The sequence below is a fragment of the Aulonocara sp. 'chitande type north' Nkhata Bay genome, linkage group LG5, assembly GCF_057382095.1.
Source record: "Aulonocara sp. 'chitande type north' Nkhata Bay isolate Kocher_YH1m ecotype deep benthic linkage group LG5, A_spYH_male_GT1.1, whole genome shotgun sequence".
Lineage (NCBI taxonomy): Eukaryota > Metazoa > Chordata > Actinopteri > Cichliformes > Cichlidae > Aulonocara > Aulonocara sp. 'chitande type north' Nkhata Bay.
This window is the reverse complement of record NC_141348.1, coordinates 47001687-47025317: the sequence shown is the minus strand read 5'-3', so window position 1 is coordinate 47025317 and position 23631 is coordinate 47001687. Positions and strand designations below refer to the sequence as shown.

Here is a 23631-nt window from a genome sequence, read left to right as displayed (position 1 = left end):
CCAAAGCCATTATATATTGTTAGTGCACTCTCAGCCAAATGGTAAACAATAATTCAGCAGCTGAAAGTTGAGAGCAGATATAGATTAGACGATACACCATGAGCTTTATTGCTATGAGCACATGCTGTCTGTGGGAGCTTGTTTTCTTGACATTAGATGGGGGAGGTCTAACGTTTGCCACAAAAAAAAGTAAAAGCAAGAGCGTGTTAGGAGAAAATTAACTGGATTTAAGAATAAATAGTCTGAATGCAACGAAAGGCAAATGAGGAGAAAGACATGAAGCCGAGCAACATTTACAGCTGTAACGTGTCCATTTTATTTTGCACCGCAGTGGCATTTGCACAATGACACCAGCGCTGATGGAATAAAATGCACAGCAATAAAACCAGAGCGGTGCGTTATGTAGACGAAGAGCAGCGGAAGGTCAGACCCGTGGAGAATGTAATAAGAAGTAACAGGTAGCAAAAGGGGGAGGAAATCTGGTGTAATGATGAGAAAATTCAAGCCACATCTACCGACTTTATTACAGGGAAATTGACTGCATGACTCGTCCCAGTCCCGGTAACCCCGTCACGAGGCTTCCTGCCACGCGGAGCACGTCTTTGTGGCGTTTGGTAATTTAATTTATCCAAATTAATCAGGCCTTATTACTGACGCTTTGATCTCGGAGCCAAAGGAAGTGGCCTCTGTATCTCTTTGTAGTGCTACGGTTAATGTCAGCACGCTGGAAATGAAAGGTGCAACCGTAGTCCAGGTGTCTCTATAAATCAGCGACTGAAAGGTAAGGCCGTGGTATCTCAGGCTTTGAAGATGCTGGTGTTGTTCGGTCAGATGGCAGCATATTATGGGGCGCGAGCGACAGCCAAGAGACTGGGAAAACAGCAGGTTTATTGCCGGATTCAAGCCAATGCTCAATTATTTACCAAAGACCAAAAATATGTCAAATCAGTCTTTTATTTCAAAAGAACTCCAGAACAGACATTTATAAGAACAGGCAGAGAGAAGAAGGATATTATGAGTCAGCACGATGACCCAGAGCCCAGAGTCTGCGTTGGTATATCACTAAACAACATGGTAATTAAGTCAGCTGTTTCCGTTCGCCGGGGACTGGGCGGCGGCCTGCAGGGTCCTGCGGGCCATCTCCATCGCTCCTTCCTGGGTCTTGTTCCCGCCAATAAAGCCTCCGGCGTGGACAAAGATGCAGCCCTTGATCCCGCTGAGCTCCGACAGCGCTTCATCCCGAACACCACGCCACTCTTCTGGCAGCGACAGCCTGGGACAGGAGCACAGAAGGGCAGGTTGGTTTACAGATGGACACTGTGGTCTGCTGATCACTTCATGTTGCGCATTAGTTTTGCAAAAACAAAATGTACTGTACATTATGAAAAACAGCAAACTCTGGAGTTTAGGGTAAAAAACCCCAAAACAGAGTGATTAACAAAGTCATTTTACAGACAAAAACAAAATATATTTGCACTTCTTAAACTTTTCAAATTCTCCGTAGCTCATATGGTACTAAAGTGAAAATCTGCTTCACAAAACAAGAAATATGAACGTGAACTTGAGCTTTAACAAAGTCCTAAATATAAACTGACTGAAAGCATGAAGACAATACTAGAATATTAATCGGCAAAAGCTCAGAAAAATGCATTTTTATATGTATATTAGTTGGTTGTAACTCATTTCTTTCATAATTTCTGAATGTTTTTGCACAAACGCTTGGATTACTCTCATCCTTTCAGCTTTCATGCCTGCAGGGGTAGTGGTGCTATGTGCAGCCACTCTTGCACATAGCACCACTATAATGGGCACCGACAAATAGACCAATACAATAAAAAACAAAAAAAACACAATCAGCTTTATTCTCCTCCAGCAATGTGGAAAATCACACCTCAGTGCAGCGACTGGAGAGCCCTATGGTAGCGGAGTGGAGTCAAAAGGCAATCTCGCAAAGTGGGGGAAAGATTGGCTCTGCGATGGTTTACGAGCCGACCTGGAAAACTTGTCTCTGGATGGAGCACGCAGAGAAAATTCATAAAAATGTAGAACAGCTCATTTACCACCTACTGCAGGTAGCATACATCTTTCTACAGCCTTGCCAATCACACCTTACCTGTTATCTAGCACGTGCGTTTATATCACTCTTTCCTTGACGGGGTTATTATCTCCATTATCTCAGACCCCTGTTCTCCTCAGAGGACTTTTATATTTAGCAATGTTTCATTCCGATTGGCCTGATTAAGCACTTCATTGTTCACCTTTCACCCACCGCCTGCTTCTGGAATAGACTTTAAATGCTTTTTAAAACGCCGAAATTCCCTAAAAGCGTCGGATGTCATACAAACCTTTGGCTCGTCTTTCTCTTTATCGCAAACTTGATGAATTATGGAACAGCACGGTCGAATTTGTCAGAAATAAAGTGACACGGTTGTCAAACGGTGCATCAGTTTGAAGCGAGCAAAGTGTTTTCGCTTGTTCTCTTTACTTTGAGCATTAACTGCCATTTTTCTATAACATCCATAATGATGAGAATGATTTGCATGTCGACTGCATTATGTCAAATCTTTTATCCCTAATAAGACTGCCATAGGACTACCTGGAGAGGCAAGCATGGCAAACCTATAATCCCCATTAAAGAATCAACCAATCGATAGCTGCACAGTGCGGCTGGAAAATGAGCTCTGAGGAAAGGTCAACAGGGCTGGTGATGAGGGAAGGAGTAGGAGGGGGCGGCTGATGTTGTTACAATAGGCCAGGAAGCTTTCGCTTGCGAGATGACCGGTCTAAAAATAAATCCACAATTAACAAATTAGCGTCTCATGAGAGAAGACCCCCTAAGACCTCAACTGAGACAGATAGTGGCAATTAGTGGGTCATTACAAAAATGTTACTTTAGAGTCGGAGACACATCCTTGAGACTTCATTACTGCATGTTTTCAGCGATATGAACGAAAGCGTGAACCTTCTGGTTCCTCACTGAGAACAGAACAAAAGGCACTTTTGTAGAAGCTGAAGTGCTGCATTTTTCTGCACCTTTACTCATCAATAACATGCACCAAATTCTGACCACAGATCTTCCACATTACACACATTTTTCCCTTCCACAATGTAAAATTTCTCTGCTTTTGAAGACAAATTAAATGGAATTATTCCCATTTTTTCTCCGAGGCATTTTCTCATATGATCCACTGTCATTTTATACCTGACATCGCTGCTTCATCTCGGAATTACAGACATGATTACAGATGACCAGCTCAATTTAATTATTTTTCAAGCAAAAATGTCATACAGTCTGGGTTTTGTTTTTTTGTTTGTCTTGCCCTTTGCTCATATGTTCAGATTTCAGACAAACTAAAGAGATCACCAGGAGACGGGTGATTGTGAAGGACATCAGTCATTATTTTCTGGCGCTTTATCGACTAAACTATCGACCAAAATAACAATCAGATGAAGTAGAAAGGATAAAGACATCGAGTCACAACCATCAGGTTCACCTCCAATACCGCGATACAGCAGGTAAATGTGGCAGCTGCCAGTGTGTATTTCCTGAAATAGAGGTATATGTTTCTGGCTCAGCTCATTCTGCTGTCAACCTACAGTATCATCCTATACAGCACATTTCCAAGCAAGGGCTGCTTTCACTCCCCTCTTCGTTCTCTCAGCTCACATTTACTTTGCACTACGATGCTGATAAAAATAGACCCTTTCCCCCCCAGGTGCAGTAGCAGGGACACAGGCGATAACAACACCCCTTCTGCAGAGTCGGCACAAGCCCGCTGGGAGAAAGCAGGCCACCCATAGAAAGAGCCATCTGGAGCTACGTTTTTATCCATCACACAAGCTATTGTTCCCATGTAGCGCCACACCAACCAGCATATTTGCATTAAATTAAATCTTTGAAGTGCTCCGCGACTACAAACAGGTGTCTTTTCTTTTTAGTCTTTGAAAGCGCGGCCGCCTGATGAGATTCTGGAGCAAAGTGGAAAAAAGTCTAACTGAGGGACCAGGCGAGGGAGGGGCGGAAGGTGTGAAAGGTGAGACAGCGAGATAGGGCGGAGGAGGGGGAGATAGAAGAGGACGTGGAGGCGGAGGAGGAGGTGGAGGAGGGGAAAAAAGGGATTAATGGGAAAAGAGCAAGACAAATGGGGGGGGGGGGGTGACAAAATGGAGGAGTGTGATTATAGGACTGAGACAGAAATACTCTGCACAAAAAGAGCAAGAAGCACAAAAAACCCACTAATGGGATAATCAAAAGAAAAGAGGAGGAAAGGGGTGAGAGCAGCCACTGGTCAGGCCAGGAGTGAATCAGAAAGCTATTCCAGCGTCTTCCTGTCTCTGTAGGAATGATGTGTTCAGAAGGTCTCCCACTATTCTCAAGCAGTCAACGTGAAGGACCAGAAAGATCATGTGACTGGTACGATTTCTGCTTTTTCCTTGTTTTTGATACTATTTATAAGCGCAATTTATTTAGCAACAACCATTTAGTGTATTTATGTTGTTCCTCTCTTTAATGTAGCTCTCACTGTCAGAGGCACATTTCTAATTTTATCTCATTACATCAATATCAGCATCAATTTACTATTCACTCTCAAATGCAGTATCACAGATGCATATCAAGTTGCTGCTAGAGGAGCAGCGATCAATCATCCAGGGACCAGAATCAGTCGATTTCCACTGTGTTTAGTCAAGACTGGTGACAGCTGGTCATCCGATTATGATCTGTGGCGTTTCATGCATGTGCACAAGCACACGTAAAGCCAATCTCTAACATTAGTGTGGAAACACTTTACTATGAGTAACGACTGAAAAACTGGCCAAATTAAACCACAGGGAGACCAGCATGAAAATGTTTGTACCAACAAACCCAGTCAGACACTTAAACCATCTTCACCCAGCAAAACACGGACATTATAAAGAAGCTAACAAAGGAAAAGTGGCTAAAGCTATCCAGAGCTCCAAACCAGCCGCTTCAGTGTGAGCCTCGGTATAAGCAAAGGATCAAAGTGGGTAAAAGCAGGGTTAATATCCTCCAATCTAGAGACGTTATAAACATACTAGAAAATGTATTCACTCACTTGCCTTCATAGACATGATCTTGAACAACATCCTATTCCTAATTCTCAGGGTTTAATATGACGTTCCCATCTGGCTCGCTGAGGTCAGGACTCTGTGCAGGCCAGTCGAGTTCTTCCACACCAAACTCGTTCAGCCATGTCTTTATGGACCTTGTGTGCAGTCATGTTGTTGCTGAAGCAGGGAGAGTTTCTTTTATTGGAATTAAGGGGGCAAGCCCAACTCCTGAAAAACAACCCCACACCATAATCCCACTCCACCACAACTCTACACTTGGCACAATGCAGTCAGACAAGTAATCCTGGCAACCGCCAATCCTGATTCATCGCGCCAGAGGAAAATGTCTCTAGTGATCTACAGTTTGTGCTTTTTTTTTAAGGGAGCGAAATCCTGTAATTTACTACAGTTAATAACTTCTTTAATTAATAAATTAATATTCTGCATAGAAGAAAAGTTTATTTTTGTTTGTCACTTAAAGTATTTAGAAAGAAAACTGGAATCAGACAAAAACTATCAGCATCTCACACTTAGAAGGAAAGAGAGTCTTAATCTAGACAACAATCCCCAATTCTTCTTCAGTTCTCCACAAGCAATCCCCTCAAAACTCACACATAGCTTTTAGTCGTTGTCACAAAGGTCAGAGCTCAATTTATAACACAGTTTAAACATTTTGTAGCAGATATAACTCGATCTGACGTCTAAGAGGATTTACCAATTTTAGAGGATTAAAAAACAGATTGTGTTCACTTTGCACAAATTTCCTAACTCATTAGACGGTGTGTTCGATTAGTAAAACTTCTGTAACCACAAAATGCTTTCAGTAATGGAAGTGGTCTAGCTTTCCTGCTGAGTTTGTTGTCTGGATAAAATTGTATCTGACGTAGAAGAAACCGCCACCCAAAATCATCCGACGCGTTAAATGAAAAAAAGAAAAAAAATATTGAGCATGGCGCTAATTCAGACAGACGGTGAAGTCAAGCTCGGCTATAATACTGGCGGACCAGCTGAACACAACGCCAACTCACATCAGCCGATACACTTCTATACGTCCAACTGGCAAAGTTCTCCCACACCTCATACAGAGTGTGCAAATCGAGCTGCCTGCTCTGCTCTGCGACTGATTCTTGCAGCTTAAGATGAATAATTCTCATAACAGGTAAACAGAAATCTCACCTGTCCTTCCTTTCCCCTCGACTCATCCACTTGTGCCATAAACACTTGTAGTTTATTATTTATTCAGAATTTTTTCCTTGCATTTACTTTTATTCGCGTTAAGTTTATAAAGCTTTTTTATTTCATTTAAACAGGGCTTTTTACTTGTTCTTCCATTGAAAAAAGTTTAAGAGTCAATTACAATAAGTCAGCTGAGGTCAAAGAAGTCACCTGGATGAGTGACGAAACATTTCTCCCACTGAAAACGCTACGTCCAGATGAACAGGGATGAGTTATGTGTATATATAAAATTTGTCCTGTGTGTCTTTTGCCCCGTCTTCCTCCCCTCAACCCCAACCAGTCGTGGCTGATGGCTGCCCCTCCCTGAACCTGCTTCTGCTGAAGGGTTCTTCCTGTTAAAAGGGCGTTTTTTTTCTTCCTACTGTCACCAAGTACCTGCTCATAACAGGTTATATTATTGTTTTCTCTCTAATATTGTACCTAACAACATAAAGCCCATTGAGGTGACTGTTGTTGTGGTTTATATTCATAAAACTGAATGTAAAATTTAATTTTAATTTAATTGAATACAGCAGTGTTACAGGTGACCCTTCTTCACTCGCACACATGCACAGATACACAAACCTGCTGCAGAGAGCACATCAACCAAAGAATAAATAAACTTCTAATTAATTAACTACAGTTGATATAATCTTGTAAAATACTCTGACAACACGGTTTGCATATTGCTCTGTCACCAGACAAATACAAGCTGTAACAAGATGCGAGTCTAACAAACAGACTGGGAAACAAGATCAAAGATAAACCCACATGCTAGAATCTATCCCCGAGGCAAAACTGCTCATCTTCACAGCTTTGTAAAGCGCAAATCGCTTCCAATACTCTTCCACCTAAGTCACTGCTTCTTAAGTGCACATGCTGACCACTTAGGGCTACCACTTTAAAAGCGCAGATCAATATCCAGCAGCTCATGTCAAGTAAACGAAACAGGGAAGGAACATCAATGCTGGAAAGATTTTCTGCACCAGGAGATTTTTTTGTCGCTAATGTCTCTGTTAGTACCTGGAAACAGGTTTTTGTGATTATGAACACATTTAACACGACTCTGGGGAACATGGACTCTGCAACCGTACGGCACCAAGCAGCTATAGAGACGAATATCTGGATAACGTCCAGGATCAGCCTAGTGTTTGCCATACTTTGGTGATTATGTGTGCTACATTCTGGGATTTAGGGCACAACACACCCACTACAGGACTCCAGTGGGCCCGCTAGTGACATTATTAGAACAGCATTGTAGGTCGGTCTGCGAGAAGCTCTTTGGGTAAACACTTTCCCCTCCAGAGATAAGAAGCACAGACGATAGGTGCTAATCATCTTTAAAAATTCACACAGGGGGTGTGGTGTTGTCATCACTGTCATTAGTGAGGGACCTGACAGGAACTCTAACATGGTTTAATAAGCCTAGCACTCTCATTTAAGTGCTAGGTTTGAGGATTCGGGTCATCTTTATTGCTAAAGTATGTCGAAATGCTGCTTATCACAACAGCAAAAATACCACCAGCTGCCAGTGCGACCACTCAGCCTCGTAGCACCTATGATATCAACCTGAAAATCTCACGTCACTTCGTTCTCGACTTATCGTGTTCTTAAAGTTTGGCATTGACGTTGCTCACCCACCCAATTAAACTGGTGCAAAAGGACAAACAGGAAAGGCATGTACATGTATGTCAGGCACAACTGACAGTGACTGAGCACATCTCTAAACTGTTGAGTGGCCTAAATGGTATTCATATTACAAAAGCATAGAAGCAGAAAATCAAAGGGGCTTTGTTGCTCGACAGAGCATCTCACTTTGATTCATGCTCACAAAAAAAATCTTGAAATCAAAGCATCTCTCCTACCAGTCAAACTGGCATGTGCTTTATATCTTTCAGTCTGCTGTATTGAAGCACTGGGTATAATTAAGAGCAGAAAAACACACAAGAAGCACCTGAGTGGGAGGGCTGTGCAGGTGGCTGTGCTGAGTTGTGTTTATATTTTTTTAAGTTCCTGGGAACAAAATCTTCGGCTTAAATAAAGTATCTTCCTCATTCTATAAACAACCATTTCTATCCTTGTAGGAGTCCGTCTCTCACCGGATAACACGTCAACCCTCCGTGAGCGGCTGTCACACGGTCCAGTAAGCATGAAAGTTAAATCATAGACCATTGTTTGTCTCTGTCACCGGAGCTCAACGCAACACGTTGAAAACTCTGAAGCTGTCATTGTGTTAAAAAAAAAATCCAGTGTGGAAAAATTTATTGTGCGTGACTCAGTTTCACAAAACCCCTGCGAGTTATGCATGCTCGACTTCTGCTGAAGGAACTCATGCAAGAGGTCTCCTCCACGCATGCGACTGAATGCTACAGCTAAAGCTGAAAAAAAGGTCCTCAAATGGTTTTCAATAACATTTTACTAAAAGATAACCTTAAAATTTACCTGTTCTGGAAAGTGTTGAGCCCAGCAGGGACACACTGGACCCTCCACTGTCCATTCTGGTCTGGGTAAAGGACAAACTTAATGGGCGTCTCCACGTGGAGCTCCTTCTCTAAGGCAAACAAATGCTCCTTCCAAGGACATCCACCCTGGGAAAAAAGGAGTACCTCTCCACTGGGATCTATCTGGAAACAAGAATAGAACAGGTGTAACACATGTGACTAATGTGCAAAAATCAAGGACAGACACAAAAGCCTGTGTCTGTGGAAAGCTTCACTGTATAAGAAAAGCAGCAGCATTTTAAACTCATTTTCACCGTAACTTGTGCTTCTTTTATAAGTGATAAATGTCTCCTTCAACTAAACAACAACAGTCCTGATACTCTCATCATTTTTGATAATATTTACAGTTTTCAAAACAAGACAGAAAATGCTCAGAATCAGAATTTCATAAAAAGCAATTAAAGAAATTAAATTAGATCTAAGGAGCACAAAACAAACTTTATTCACAGATTTTTATTAAAAATACTCAAACATGAAATTCTGCAGTGAGTTTCTCATTATGGGCTAACAGATCAGGTGTCCTACATCTGCTTTTTTCTTTTTTGTCTGGTCTGTGTTTAGATATTTTTTGCTGTTTAGCTTCATTTGTTTCCATATCAACCTCAAAGTCATATTTATTTAGTTTATTTAAACCACAGTCGGTGTCTCAGGGAAAACACCGACTGTTCGTCCAGCGGCTTAAACAAAAACAAAAAACATCATCACTCACAGCCAATTCAGCCAAGTATGAAATGGCTGGGATAAAAATTAGAACCTCAAAGTTCGAGGCCACGGTTCTCAGTCGGGAAAGGGCGGAGTGCCCATTCCAGGTCAGGGATGGGCCGCTGCCCCGAGTTGAGGAGTCTTATTGATGAGTGAGGAGCAGGAGATCGACAGATGGATTGGTGTGGTGTCAGCAGTAAATGCAAAGCTGATCTACATTCCCACCCTAGCCTATGGTTACGAGCTCTGGGTGGTGACTGAAAAAAGATGAGATTGTGAATATAAGCAGTGGAAATGAGCTTTCTCCATATGGTGGTGGGCTCAGCCTTAGAGACAGGGTGATTTTGGTCATTAGGGTGGCAAGTAGAGCTGCTACTCCACATTAAAGGATGCCTCCTGAATGTCTCCCAGGTGAGGTGTTCCAGGAAAGTCCGTAGGAGGCCCCAGGGCAGACCAGGGAGAGATTACATCTCTCGGATGGCTTTTTAACACCTCAGTGTCCCCCTGGAAGAGCAGGAGGAGGTGGAAGGGGAGAGGGACATCTGGGCATCTCTGCAAAGGCTACTCCCTCCGTGAACCAGATAACCATGAGAGTAATAAGAGGCCCACTGCTGCTGGTGCAAACAAATAAAGAAAACAAACAGAATGAAACAGAATGGGCAGCTTCGTACCTGATGCCTCTTCTTAACAGCTTCCTCCACGACCTCACGAGCTGGCAGCCAGGAGGACTTGTAGAAATCCAGACGGTCCAGGAACTCCTCCCCAACCATCTTCAGTGCCTTCTTGAAACCCTCCTAAGGATAAAATAGAGATTAAAATATGTGAGAATAAAGACATGTTGGATTTTTTGACAGCTGGCTAGACTTAAAACACTGATGTCACTTTAACAGAGAAAGAACTCTGTAGACTCAGCTGACTCTTTTGATCATTTAGCTTCTTTCATCACTACTACAGCATCAGTTTGACATCAGCTACTTTACGTGAGACCGTGTACCAGACAAAACGGGGGTGATTAAGTCTTGTCTTACTACCTCCCTGCTGATCCCTGCAGCCCAAACCACAGCCCGATTTCACTCTCGCATAGTTTCACGAGCAGAAGCCCAAGAGGAGCATGTGAAAGAAAGCACGGCACAGATATCTCACACACAAACTCATGCACACACACACGCGGTATGTCATGCACAATCTGTATGCATCTGTTTGAGGGGGCTGAATTGGACCTGAGTATTAACAGTCATGGCTGGAGGAGATGAAAATCCATCAGGTTTTTCAATTATCAGCAGCAGCCAGTGCAGAGAGTTCAACAGGTCACTCTACCATTAAGTTGTCTACCAAACATTTTCCAGTTCAAATCTTTCTCAGTTTCCCATTTCACAGATATGGCTTCGCCTGCAGTGTTTGGAGGACATGAATTATAATCATGTGAAGTGGAACGTGAAAAAAAAAGAAACAAGAAACAAGCAGGTAACTTAAGGGGAAAAAAATGTTGGCATAGTCGACATATATGCATATCTAGGCTGTGGGTGAGTGTGCAGGAAACACTGATGAGAGACAGAAAATTCACACTCTGTTGGTCCTGCACAGCTCTCACAATGACCTCTGAGCACTGATTGCACCACACTGCACCTGTTTGCCCTCTTAAGACTATTTTGTAGTTTTGCTTCATCACAGGTTGCTCACTGTGTGTGATAATTAAATTTATCCCTTTTTTTATACTGGGGCACTACTGTGGAACAGCTGTCTGTTAAAATCGCAATTAATCCATGTTGCAAAGTATGCATGTTGCATTTTATTGTTGTATGTTTGCATTTGGATAATTATTTAGATTTTTTAAGTTCTCTTTTTTTAGTTTGTACTAATTATCTTTGCTCAAATTTTCCAATATTGTGTATCTGAGATGATGCTGCAAATCAGTAGGCTGAGATAACTAATCATCAATTATAAAATAAACTACCATTTTTTGATTAATAGTAAAACATTAGCAATTTTTCATGGAAAACAATACTCCATGCTCAGGTTTCTCCAATATGAAAATCGTCTGTATAGTGTTTTTGTTTGGGTTTTTTTACTTCTTGCATTTTATTGATTAAAAGGTTAAAACTCTACAGATCAACTGAGGTCATAAACAGGTATGTATTAAGTGCGCCAGTACATGCCAACGCTGCAGCATCGTCATTGGCCTATTCGTATTGTGGGCTGTGATGCTTTTTGCAATAGGGTCATTTTACCCCCATTGCTAGGCGGTTGCTAGGCGACATGATGACATTATAATATATCACATATAATTAAGCTTTTGTGTCAATAAATGATAGGATGCTTTCATAGGGTCTTGTCGGTGTAAAAAGGCAAAAAAAACAGGTCATTTCAGCACGTTGCTAGGTGATTGCTAGGCAACCTGATGCCATCATAATATATGATGTATAACTGAAGTTTTGTGGATATAAATTAGATGTTATTGTAGGGTGTTCTAAGTGCACAGAGGTTAAAAACAGGTCATTTTAGCAAACTTCTCAGTAGCTGATGGGCACTGTGATGGCATTATAAAGCATCATGCATAATTCAGCTATTGGGGATATAAATGAGACTGAAATTAAAATGATAGGCAGGCATTATAAGGTGTTTTAGGTGCATAAAAGCTACTTTCTGTTGCTTCTTTATTCACAAGGGTTCAGCACAGTGGGCAGCGAGTTTTGATTTGTATTTTTTATAACTTCTTTTAACCAGAATCCCTTCCTGAAGCAGTGTTTAAGGGATTTGCGTCAACTTGAACAAGTGAATGTGATTGAACCGGTGATCTTTTTCACATTAGGCACAACTGTAAAACCACAATGGACCCACAATAATGCTTTATAGGTGGATAAATGCTAAAACTGGTACATTTTATGAAAAAAATATGGGAAAGGGATTTAGGGTCTACAGGGGATGAAGATACGTGGGATTCTATACTGTCGAATAATGGATTATACATTAGGGAAGCCAGAATACAAAATGTTTAATAGATATTATTATACTCCTTCAAGGCTTATAAAATAGGTGCTGGTAGAGATGACCCATGTTGGAAATTCCAACAAGCTAAAGATACTTTGATACATGCCCTCTGGGAATGCCAGCTGGTTTTTCCAGTTTGGAACAGTGTATTGAATTATATGCAGGCATGGATACCTTGTAACTTGCCCAGATCACCTAAATTATGTCTACTAGGAGACAAAGGAGAGGTGCCACAGTTAAACATCAGTTTAGAGTGTTAAGCGCTGCATTGGTAACATGTGCCCGTGTCATTTTGGAATATTTGAAGGACTCCCATACTCCAACGCTTAAAATGTGGAAAGAAAAAATGATTGGGAATGTTGCTGGAGAAAAGATGTTTGGAAGGTTACATTACGCGACTGAAGCTTTGGTGGAACAATGGGACAATTTTTCCACCCACATGTCTGCCTGACTTGGAAATTCCAGATTAATGCAACAGATGTTAAAACCTCTTCGTTTTTTTGTTTTTGTTATTTTTTGTTGTATTTTTGTGTTTGTTAGAAAATGCAAAATTTAATAATTATTTGAATTTAAAAAAAATGCTAGGTAGCTGCTAGGCAACATCGTAATGCCTGATGTAGCTAAGAACCTTCAGGGACCTGAGATGTACCTGTGTGCCAATTTTGGTCGCTCATCTCCTGATGGTCTGAGAGGAGATCAGGGACAAAGACACAGACAGAGAGATATTTTGTGTATTATAAAAGAGAACTGTTCTGAGGACATTAAAGTGAAGAGAAAGATGCTGACTTGTCTGCATGCCACAGTTATACAGTCTTATATTAGCTCATTTTACTGCATTAGGCTGAGAAACGGTGAGCTTTGCTGTGGAAATCCAGGCAATGATAAACAAATAATAACTATAATTAATCCCATATAAGAGATGTGAAGTCACACACATGTCAAAAGCCACCTTCTGTCCTGGTATAGAGTACAGCTGCACTCACATGTACTCACCTCAGTATCCTGATCTGTGCTGTTCCAGCGTGGATTCAGGTGTGAGACACGTGCGCTCAGCGTGGTGGAGATGCTGTACCGGGCCTCCCCATCATACTGTGAGATGCCGTTGTCAACAGCATCCACCTCCTCCACAAAGTTCTCATACAGCTGTAAGCACATGATAGAGGCACGTGGCGGCAGAGGTTGTCAATCTGTTATGGCATCAGAATCAGCTGTTTCGTGTTTACACTTATTCCAAGCATAAAATCAGAGTAGTAAAAAAAGACAAAGCTTTTTCAAGAAGAATGCATGGAAAGGAATTAAACCCACAGGATATGTGTAGTTACAGAAAATATTAAACCTAAATGAAATAGGAAAAAAGCTGTTACTTCACAAATCCCCGAAAATACTGTACGAGCAGATGAACTGGAACAGCCATATTAAATGATAAAAATTCAACTTCACTGGAAGGTCATTCATGCAAGAGCTGACATTTTACAAGTGACTTATCAGTGGAGCTAAGCTCTGAGGCAAAACTCGATGTTTAGTTTGTCGGAACTGGCTAAGGACATGACATGCAGCATCCTAAAATACGTAGAGCCCGAGCCATGAGTAAAAGGATTACTCGGGGCTTTAAACAAACTGACACATCAAAAGAAAAATGATATCATGAGTTAATAGTGCTAATATTTATAGTGACCCAAGATTTGGCTGGCTTAATGTGCCCGACCATTAAAACACAATGGATGCCAAGGCCTCCTGCTGGCCAAGCTGTCTAAAATGCAAGAAACTGAACTCTGTTTAAATCTGGCTAAAAGACTTTGTCGTGTCCTGTCGTGTCCTTTTATATCTGTTCACACTCTACTGCCAACTGTGGGATGAAGGCAAATCCCAAAAAGTGTCCTAGTTTGTGCTTTTAAATCTACAGTTGTGGTCAGAGGTTTCATGGGTATAAATGTGACGGTAATTTGGAGAATTTGATCATTTCTGTGAACTGTTCTTTTTCCACTGTGGAATGATTGTACTACAAATGCACACAGGGTCAAATATATAAATACACTTCCACTAATATCTGGTTAAATGTCCCTTAACAAGTTGCACTTTTTTGCACTTTTGGCAGCCATGAACAAGCTTCTGGTATATTTCTGGCTGGATATTTGACCACGCGTCGTGGCAGAATCAGTAGATTTCATATAAACTGTCTGGTTTCCTGGCACGAACCCAGCGTAGTCTGCCAACTGTCAAGAGGCTCGAGTTCAGGTTAGCCTGCTTTAGCCTCTTTAACCTCTGGCAACAAACAACCCAGAGCATGATGCTACCACCACCATGCTTGACAGATGGCTCAGTGTTCTCAGGTTTCTCAAGCCTAACCTTTACACCTCCATGTATTCCTTTTGTCATTGTTGCCTGATAGCTCAATCTTTGTCTTGTCTGACCAATGAGTGCTGTCAAACAAATCATTTTTATGCTGACATAGAGAAACTACCAGTTGTAGCCAATCGCTCATTTAAAAGCCTTTGGCACTGTCTTTTAACTTGACACTGTGGAACCATCAGCACCCCCCTATTAAAATATTTAAGTCAGTTTATGGATATATCTGAGCTTGTGTGGATTGCAGAAAATCCAAAAATAAACTCAAAACACTGGCATATGTAAGCGTAGAAATGGATGATCTGGCCAAATAGTCAAATGATAACATTTTGATAACATTTTCTAAATCACAACTCTCTTAAGATTTAGCTTAGAGCAGATGATCTCTTTGATTCGAGGCTAAAGGGTTCATTCACAAGCATATCCATCCTGTTTCCCCTCTGACCTTACTGCTAAAGATATTATCATAAATGGTGAATTGTGTCTCAGTGTCCCAACACTACAGATCGTTTCACACGATTCTGTCTTTAGTTTTCAAAATAACCGACAGAAGATGAAGAACGCATCCAACCCTATTGTTTATGTATAATAGGACAGTTTGGAAGGATTTCAGGATGCAATCTGCACAATTCTTCTGAAAAGCAAAATACACGCCAAATTAGGATGCTGTGTCCCTTATTTTCTATTATAATTTTGTAATTGACAAGCTTGCCCACTTAATAGATTTTTGTAATCTCCCTCTTCCAGCTTTATCGTGAAATTAACAATGTTCAGGTTCCACTCACCAGCTGAGAAAATGTTTTTTTTGGCACAAGTGGACCAGTGGAAAACACATTTTCAATGGCGTGTTTATTTTGTGAATAAACATACAATCAGTAGAAATCCACTGCCTGCTATAAATCTGTCATCTTTTTCCTCTCACCTTGTCATAGAGCACTTCCAGCTGCCTGTCGTCCTCCTTCAGCTGCGTGAGCTGCGACAGCACTCGATGGCCAAAGTGCAGGTAGACCAGGCCGGCAGAGCTGAGCTTGGTCAGCCATGGCTTCTCTGGACAGAGGCTGTTGAAAGTGTCTGAAAAGGTCCTGAAAAACAGGAAGAAAATGTGTTTATTAGTCTTTGCCTTTGAAAACTTTACCATATATACTGTGTAGCGAGAGAAGAACGGATTATTTATTTAAAAACCAAAACTTGTGATATTCATATTTTGTTCTAAAGGCCAATCACTAGACTTTTTTTCTGCTCATAACAAATAATTCATATTTTTTTCTCCTCTTCAGCAAAATACTGCATCTAGCCATGTGCTTGAAATTATCAATAATGACGCACTGGTTTGTAAGTGTGAGCTCACATAACCACTGGAGGCCTCTCAGACACGTGCTGAGATGGGTGGGCTCCAGCACAGAGTCACTGCTGGTCATTTAATTCAGGCTTAATTAGGATGCTCGGGCAGCAGCACAGCGGAAAACCGACCATCAAATGAATGAGTGACATACTAGGGAAGTAGGGGGTAATCACAGCCATTAAAGGGCTAATTGGCCGTGCAGAGGCATTTCTATGCTGACGATCATAAAATGGAAGTGAATGAGAGAGAGGAAAATGACAATCTGAAACGAAGAACGGCTAAAAGAAAAAACACTTACGAAGAAAAAGTCATCAAGCTGTTTGTGTGAAGTCAAGATCAAGCAACATCTCGCTGCATTAAAATGGGACAGTTCAGCTGAGCGCTGGTGATATTTAGGCATAAATTAAGTTTTATTTAAACATAATTAACATATAGTGTGCTTCACATACTGCACCAGCTGCACCACTTAATGTTGCTGATGTCTCTCTGTGTCATTAGAGGAAATTCACTTATTCAGAATTATGCAGATGAATTTGTCACTGATACCTCCAGGAGCTGGACTACAAACCGACTCCAAAGTAGCCTCAATGCCTCATTACAACCGTGTTTAACCCCAAATGTAAATGTTGCCTACAAAACACTGATTACAGCACATTAACTCAAAATACTTTTAGATTAACTTAACTCAGACCTTATTAGTGAATTTCTCTTTTTCTTTAGTGACTTAAATTACTGTAGAAACTTGGAGATGTTTTGATAAAGATTCAAACTGTCTCCAGGTTTTGCCTCCCGTGGTGGACATTTTGAACAAAAACGGTCGTTCAGATCATCTCAAAGTGGAAGGGGCACCTAAATTATGTGTTTTTGTATTTGGTCAGTGTCAGAAACTCTGATGCAGACTCGAAAGACAAAGACTTGCAGTTCACAATGTCATCTAATGCATCTAATTCTGTCGCTTCCAACAAAATTGCTTAATCAGGACTTAATACACACAACCTAAGGAGATTAAAAATTTCCTCAGACAAACAGGATATATGGAGACTTGGATTAAAAGTGCCTCATTATATTTTCTCCCACTAACCCGAAAGAAACAGAAATATCTTTCATATTCAGATATGTAATATGTTGAATATGTAATCAGACAATTGTTATCTAAGTACTTTGATTTATTCTTCATGTTAGAGTTGTCTTTTTTACTAACTGCTCAGCTCATTTTTGTGACACACACCATATCTGTGCAACACGCTGGAGAGAGCAGCACCTCACCCTGCTTTTTTAAACCAGCCTCTCCGGGAAGAAAACACATTAAAGAGATTTGTTTTCATTTTACTCTGATGCGATTATTTTCCATATATTCCTGATAATAATAACAGAACCAGAACGTCAGTGTCGTAGCGGCTCATCCGGCTTATCCTCCATCTAAATTCACAGGTTACTGTAATGTGTGAAGTACACAAGGAAAGTGGAGTTTTCTTGTCACTGGTTGGCTGTATTGTACAAAATAATGAGAATTAATGCCATTACTCTAGGAGCAGCAATTCTTGTGAACATGGAAAAATGTCCATAAAATGCTGGATATTACCTCGACTTTACAGCTTGTACGAGGATGAATTCTGACCAATGCTACAGCAGGAGGAGTGACGCTCTTGAATTGTGGAAATACAGATGACAGAAAGACTTACAGAGCTGTTTGGTGTTGGTGTGGTTTGATTTGTCCACTTCTTTTCAAATCTGCTGGATGCTCCTTTTTTTAAGTTATCCATGTCATTGAACACCAAGATGTACTTATTTTTCGGATTGTTTCTGTGCATAACTATAATTCACAACACATGAAAATACAGCAAGAAATGTAGTGACTCGGCTCAAACACTGTTTAAAAAGAATACTATTACTTGGTAATTTCCCAGTTTCCTGTGCGGTATAATACCTGATGGAAAATGAGGGCTGGGAAGACAGATAATGTCTAAGAGCAAATTTTGCCCGTTTGTGGGGTTTTTTGAAAGGCAGATAGTAAACAAGGAAATGCATTTTCATTTATAGCCAACTGTAAACAAATAATAGAACAGACTCAATAGTTTAAGTCTCAGAGAGCTTCAGATAGTAAATGATCTATGGGGCATTGCTGATTACACTTTTCCCATCGAATGAGTTCAGCAAGAGTTGTTAAGTCAACTCAGTGCATTGCAGTAACGGTGATTTAATTTAAAAATTGTTGTACTTTTGAGAGGCAAGCACCAATGACTCCATACATTTTGCACCATTACTGTCCATAAATTCATTCATTTTCTTCCATTTATTGAATTCAGGGTCACTGTTGGACTGCAGCTTATTCCAACTCACATAGAGCAACGGCAATGTTTTTATACATTAGTATGTACAGAGTACAGCCTGAACAGGCTGCCAATCTATTGTAGAATTACAATAAAGGGCTTTTCTATTCTATTCTAGAAAGGCTCATCTTGCTGGTGGATTTGAAACTAAGACCTTCTTGCTGTGAGGTGACAGTGCTAACCACCATGCCACCACCATTACTGATATTCATATTTAGACCCAAATGCAGACATTATTACAGTAGATCAATCCCAAATATTAAATAACTGATCAACATTTGGTCACATTATAATGCAGTGGTCCCCAACCCCCTGGGGTTTTCAGGGTTTCCCTGGGTCTTTTCCCGTGTTGTAATTGAAAGAAATATTTCTGCGTTACCACAGCAACCAGAGAGCGTTAAAGGGCAGAGAGGAGGATGTTACTTTCAATATTGTTGGTGCATTTCAGGAGGATGCTGCTAATAAAGTTATACAATTACATTGTGAATTTGCGTTTATCACTATATTTACAAACTACCAAATACCAGTTTTTGTCTCGGTCGTATCGTTTTATTTTGTTGCATTTATCCGCGACACATTAAAGTCCGGTCCGTGAAAATATTGTCTGACATTAAATCAGTCCGTGGCGCAAAAAAGGCTGGGGACCGCTGTTATAATGCACTGAAGATATGCAATAAATACATGGGAGAAGGAAAGCTGCAGTATCCAAAAATCATTTTTCCTACATTGTTAAAGGTCCAAATTCAGTGAGAGTAGCAGTCAAATCAGCAAAAAAGGTTTTCCTTTTGCTGTTTATGACAAGCTGCAAAATGCAGAGCATGTTTGTCACCGCTGAAAAATATGTTTACTCACCTATAATTCTTTGTTAAGTCAAAGCAGTGAGTGAGCCGAGCATAAGCAACCAATCTTAATAATTTAACTGGGTATATATTTCTTAGCCTTCAAATTTATAAAATGTATTTTTAAACATTTTCTAATTAGTAGTCATTTGATATTTGTAAATATATTTATATATAATAACCGCAGGTCCTTTAATGACTTGCACTCTTGTAATTGCATGCTATTTTATTTGACAGAATGTGTCTGCGATTCATTGGTACTGCTGTCAGCTCAATCTGTATGCTGTCACAAGTGAAATTGAAATGAGGACTACAGTTGTTCTCGCCAGCTCCTTCTCTAACTTCCTGTCGCACCAATCCCACTTACATTCATCTGTGCCATCACAACCATCTTGCCCCCCATCCGGGCATGTGAGTGACAGCCACAGCCTCCTGTGGCCCCGACAGCACTGCTGCAGCCTCTGTGCCTCGTGAACCGACAGCAGGGGGGCGTTCAATTCAAGGAGCGCTAATTATCACTAACCGCCTGCGAGGAAGAGAGCCCTGGCATATCTTTATCGCCGTGGTCATAAAAGCTATGGCTGATTATCATCAGGACATTAAGCTGACAAGACACCTGGAATAGGCTGATTACTCAACGTGATGAGACGTCGACTGAATGCAATCATCAGGAAGAAATTCTACACAAAACACAGAGCCTGTTACCTTATGATTCATGCAATCAGGGTGCTTCAAAGATGTCAGAGCAGAAGCCACCCCGAAATGTAGTTTCTCATCATTAGAACTCAGATAATGAAAAGAAATCCCAAAGGCTGTACGATGACGATGTTAAAGTGGGAAAAATCCAGGCGTAATAATTCCGATAAATTATTTTGGCTTGCTGGAGACGGTGCGCCTCAGCGCTTGGAAGTGACTGGAGATTGGTGCGTGAGCTACTTTAAAGATTACGCTTCCTTCCATTGGTACATGCGTATATTAGAGTCTGACCGATATAGGATTGTTAAGTCTGATACCAATATTTGGTAATTTCAAAATCCAATAATCTGATATGTCAGCTGTTTCTACTTTTAGAAAAATAAAATCTAAACAGAGTGGCTGACAGGGAAATAGAGAGTTCCCTCTGTTGGACAAACTATGTAACATCAACACTCATAACATGGCTGAGTGGTGTTTCTCCTGAATCTTCTTTATCTTTTAAAACATTCTTTTGTTGATCCTTAAAACTACCAATACAGACAGAAAACACGAACAGCTCAAAATGCAACACCATGTTTTTTACAGCACTTGGAACAAAGCAAGATTTTAATCTTAAACTTGAAGTCAAATTTTTCAGCTGGCATAAAATTAATCTGTGATATGATCCTGACCCTTACTGTTGATGAACAGTGAAGATTAATCTCTCCCCCAGTCTTAGTTCAGAGTACATAATATTTTAGAAATCTACAGCTATAAATTTCTCTCTTTTCAGCAGCTTACTGCCAGAACTGCACCTCTGATGGTGGTCATAGCGGTGCCTCTTTGGGTCAAACTCTCCTCCAACGTCCACAACAATGTCGCACTCCGCCAGCTGTGCAGGGTCCCTGGTGCGAATGATTTCTCCATCCTGTGCAGCAAACAAAAAGAAATATATGTCAAACTAAATTAATAATAATTATTATTTTATTATTTGTTTACTTGTATAACACTTATCAACACCAACATTCAAAGTGCTTTCCAGAAACACAGGAAAAAAGAACAAACTAGCATGAAATTAAAACGATTAGTCTTTAAATGCGATGTGGGAACAGTTAACATGTTTCTGCCTGAGCATCTGAGGCTGCTTGGTGTTTGGTACGGGAACAGCAGTTTTAGTATATATTCTGGCCCCAGATCATGAAGGGCTTTTAAAGTAATGACTATAATCTGAAAATCAGTTCTAGAAGTAATGGCCCGCCAAGAAGTCTGGCTGCTGAATTTTTCACCATCTGAAGTCGATTTAATGCTTTCTGATTGATACCTGTTAAAAGACCATTACAACAATCTCACCGGAGGGAAAAGAAAAAAAAAAACACGTGAAAAATTAGACCATAGAAGCCCAGCCCTGTGTTTGGAGGTCCAACCTTTAAGCTTTGACTGTATAAAGTATACGTCAATTCAAATATGTAATCAAAATGTTTCTGTTAAACTGCGCATAAATCACAGACATGTAGAGGTAATCAAATATGGTATTTTTGTTACTAATATAAATTATAAAAATTACAAATATAAACAACAGAGTGCCACAAAACAACGGTACAGCTACGACAGGCTATAACCTGGGTTTGATCACAGGTTTTATTAGGGCAGTGCAGCAAATCTCTGATCAATATTATTTTATCACCCATATTAAGTATTTAGAGACAAAATGTGCTATTAGGTTGAGATTAACTTAATTTAAAACTCCCTCAAATGTTCTGCAAACCTGGCTACACACACAAAAAATGTATTTTTAGTTTATTCAGACCATAACACTGAAATGTGTGACATATTCACCGTATTACGTCTTATGCTGTAATCGTTTTTGCAATCCGTTTACACACAGCGCCCCCTTTTGGTGGGTTTTTTTTTTTGGCATTACACTGGATCCATCAACAGAAGACAAGATTAAGTGTTGTTTCCAAAAATGCAGATGTGGCTTTATCCTTACTGTGAGGACTTCCTGGGAGGATTTAAATTCTACCTAGCCAGTAACGATGAGCACAGTGATTACATTAAAAAAAATTCAAAGCACAGCGTGGAGTTAGCAATAACCCCAAACATGTTTCTATCAATCGGCAGCGTGCTGCACCCACCGAGTACTCGGGTAACTGCCGGAGGAAGAAACAAGCCAGAACCTCGTCGCAGTGGAAGGTCCCGTTGTGGGTTCCGATCTTTGTAACGGTCATGTTTTCGGTGCAGAGTCTCTTCGGCTCACTTGACATGTAGCGCGTTTCTCCGTTAGCAAAGTGCACGGGCGAACTAAAGCAGCTAACCCGCGAAAATACCCTTCGTGACACACCTGCTGTTTCACTGGTTACCAGAAAATATCTGTTTTTTGTTAATTTAAGCGCCAAAGAAAAAACACGCACGACCCACATCCAGAGAGTAATCCACGAGACGCGCCAATGGCGGACAGGTTTGACAGCCGGACCGGATGTGCTGCTCCTGTTTAGAGAACTAAAAATGCCGGGAGCATTTTTGTTGTTGTCACCATTGTTATCGTTGTGTTGTTTGCCTTTATGGGCTTAAATAACTCACGCAGACAGTGATAAACAACACTGGTGACAACAACACAGGTAATTAAAGCGATTACATTATCTCAGAAGCTCGTTTGCAGGAGAATGATTTTATGCTAGCTCAACTTGTGTACAGCAGAGGACGCTGCAGAGTTAAAAAAGCAGGACTTGGACACTGTATAGTGCACAAATAGTTAATTATGTACTACTGTACATGATTTATTTTATTTAAAAAGTATATTCTACAATTACATAATAATAAAAATATTATGTTAAATGTATAAGGATTCGCGGTTTCGTATTCTCATACAAAATAGATATTTGTCAATGAGAGAGGAAAGAAAAGATACAAGGAGGTGAAGTGAAGGTGGAATAGTTTAAATGTCTGGGGTCAACTATCAAAAGCAGGGGACAGTGCACAAGAGAGGTGAAGCAGAGAGTGCAGGCAGGGTGGAGAGGGTGTAGGTGATTTGTGAGAGAAGGATGGTAGCAAGATTCAAAGGAAATGTTTACAAGATTGTAATGAGACGTGCTGGAGAAGGTGGCAGTGATAAAATGACAGGAGGCAGAGATTAAGACTTTCAGGCCTATAGTGTGAGGTAGTGCAATAAATAAATAAAAATCGTCTCATATCTATTTTTTATGTTTAGCACTATTTGATATTTACAGCAGTGATGAAAATTTAAATAAGTAAATGGAGTTTAAAAAAAATGTAAAAGAAATGAGACAGAGATTGTGCAAAAGAGTATAGAAATGGCATTAGAAGATAATAACGTGCACACTTTAAATCTAAGAAACAGAAGCAGGAAGGTAAACTACAGAAATGTGATGGGGCTCCGGTTGAGCAGCTTGGACACAAAGTTACAGAGGCAAGGCTGAGACTGTTTGGACATGTACAGAAGAGGGATAGTGTACACTGTTCAGTGGATCCTGAAGATGGAGATGTAGGCAGGAGGAAAACAGGTTGAAGAACCAATAGAACAAGAAGATTAAATAAAAAGCAACACAGACACTGCGACAGGCTGTGCACTTTTTGTCTGTGAAGACGTTGTATCTCTCATTCAA

General features: G+C 40.5%; 1 protein-coding gene across 1 annotated transcript; it reads right to left on the bottom strand.

Moving 5' to 3' along the window:
* Window positions 1-936: 936 nt before the first annotated feature.
* On the bottom strand, window positions 937-22628 carry LOC147331526 (MYG1 exonuclease-like). Its single transcript, XM_086293938.1, has 7 exons — window positions 22144-22628; window positions 20824-20936; window positions 15745-15904; window positions 13470-13619; window positions 10160-10282; window positions 8728-8909; window positions 937-1273 (listed from the first exon to the last, which is right to left on the bottom strand). The coding sequence occupies exons 1-7, from the start codon at window positions 22426-22428 to the stop codon at window positions 1084-1086; spliced, it is 1203 nt and encodes a 400-aa protein (XP_086150064.1). The 5' UTR covers window positions 22429-22628; the 3' UTR covers window positions 937-1083.
* Between the last annotated feature and the right edge of the window lie 1003 nt (window positions 22629-23631).

Bases quoted from the DNA above. Each gene is read 5' to 3' on its own strand.
- LOC147331526 (XM_086293938.1), bottom strand. From the start codon at position 22,428: ATGTGGGTCGTGCGTGTTTTTTCTTTGGCGCTTAAATTAACAAAAAAC. The intron at 20,937-22,143 runs GTGGGTGCAGCA...TTTGCTGCACAG, and splicing joins GGCAGTTACCCGAGTACTCG to GATGGAGAAATCATTCGCAC. The intron at 1,274-8,727 runs GTAAATTTTAAG...CTCCTGTCCCAG, and splicing joins CTCAACACTTTCCAGAACAG to GCTGTCGCTGCCAGAAGAGT.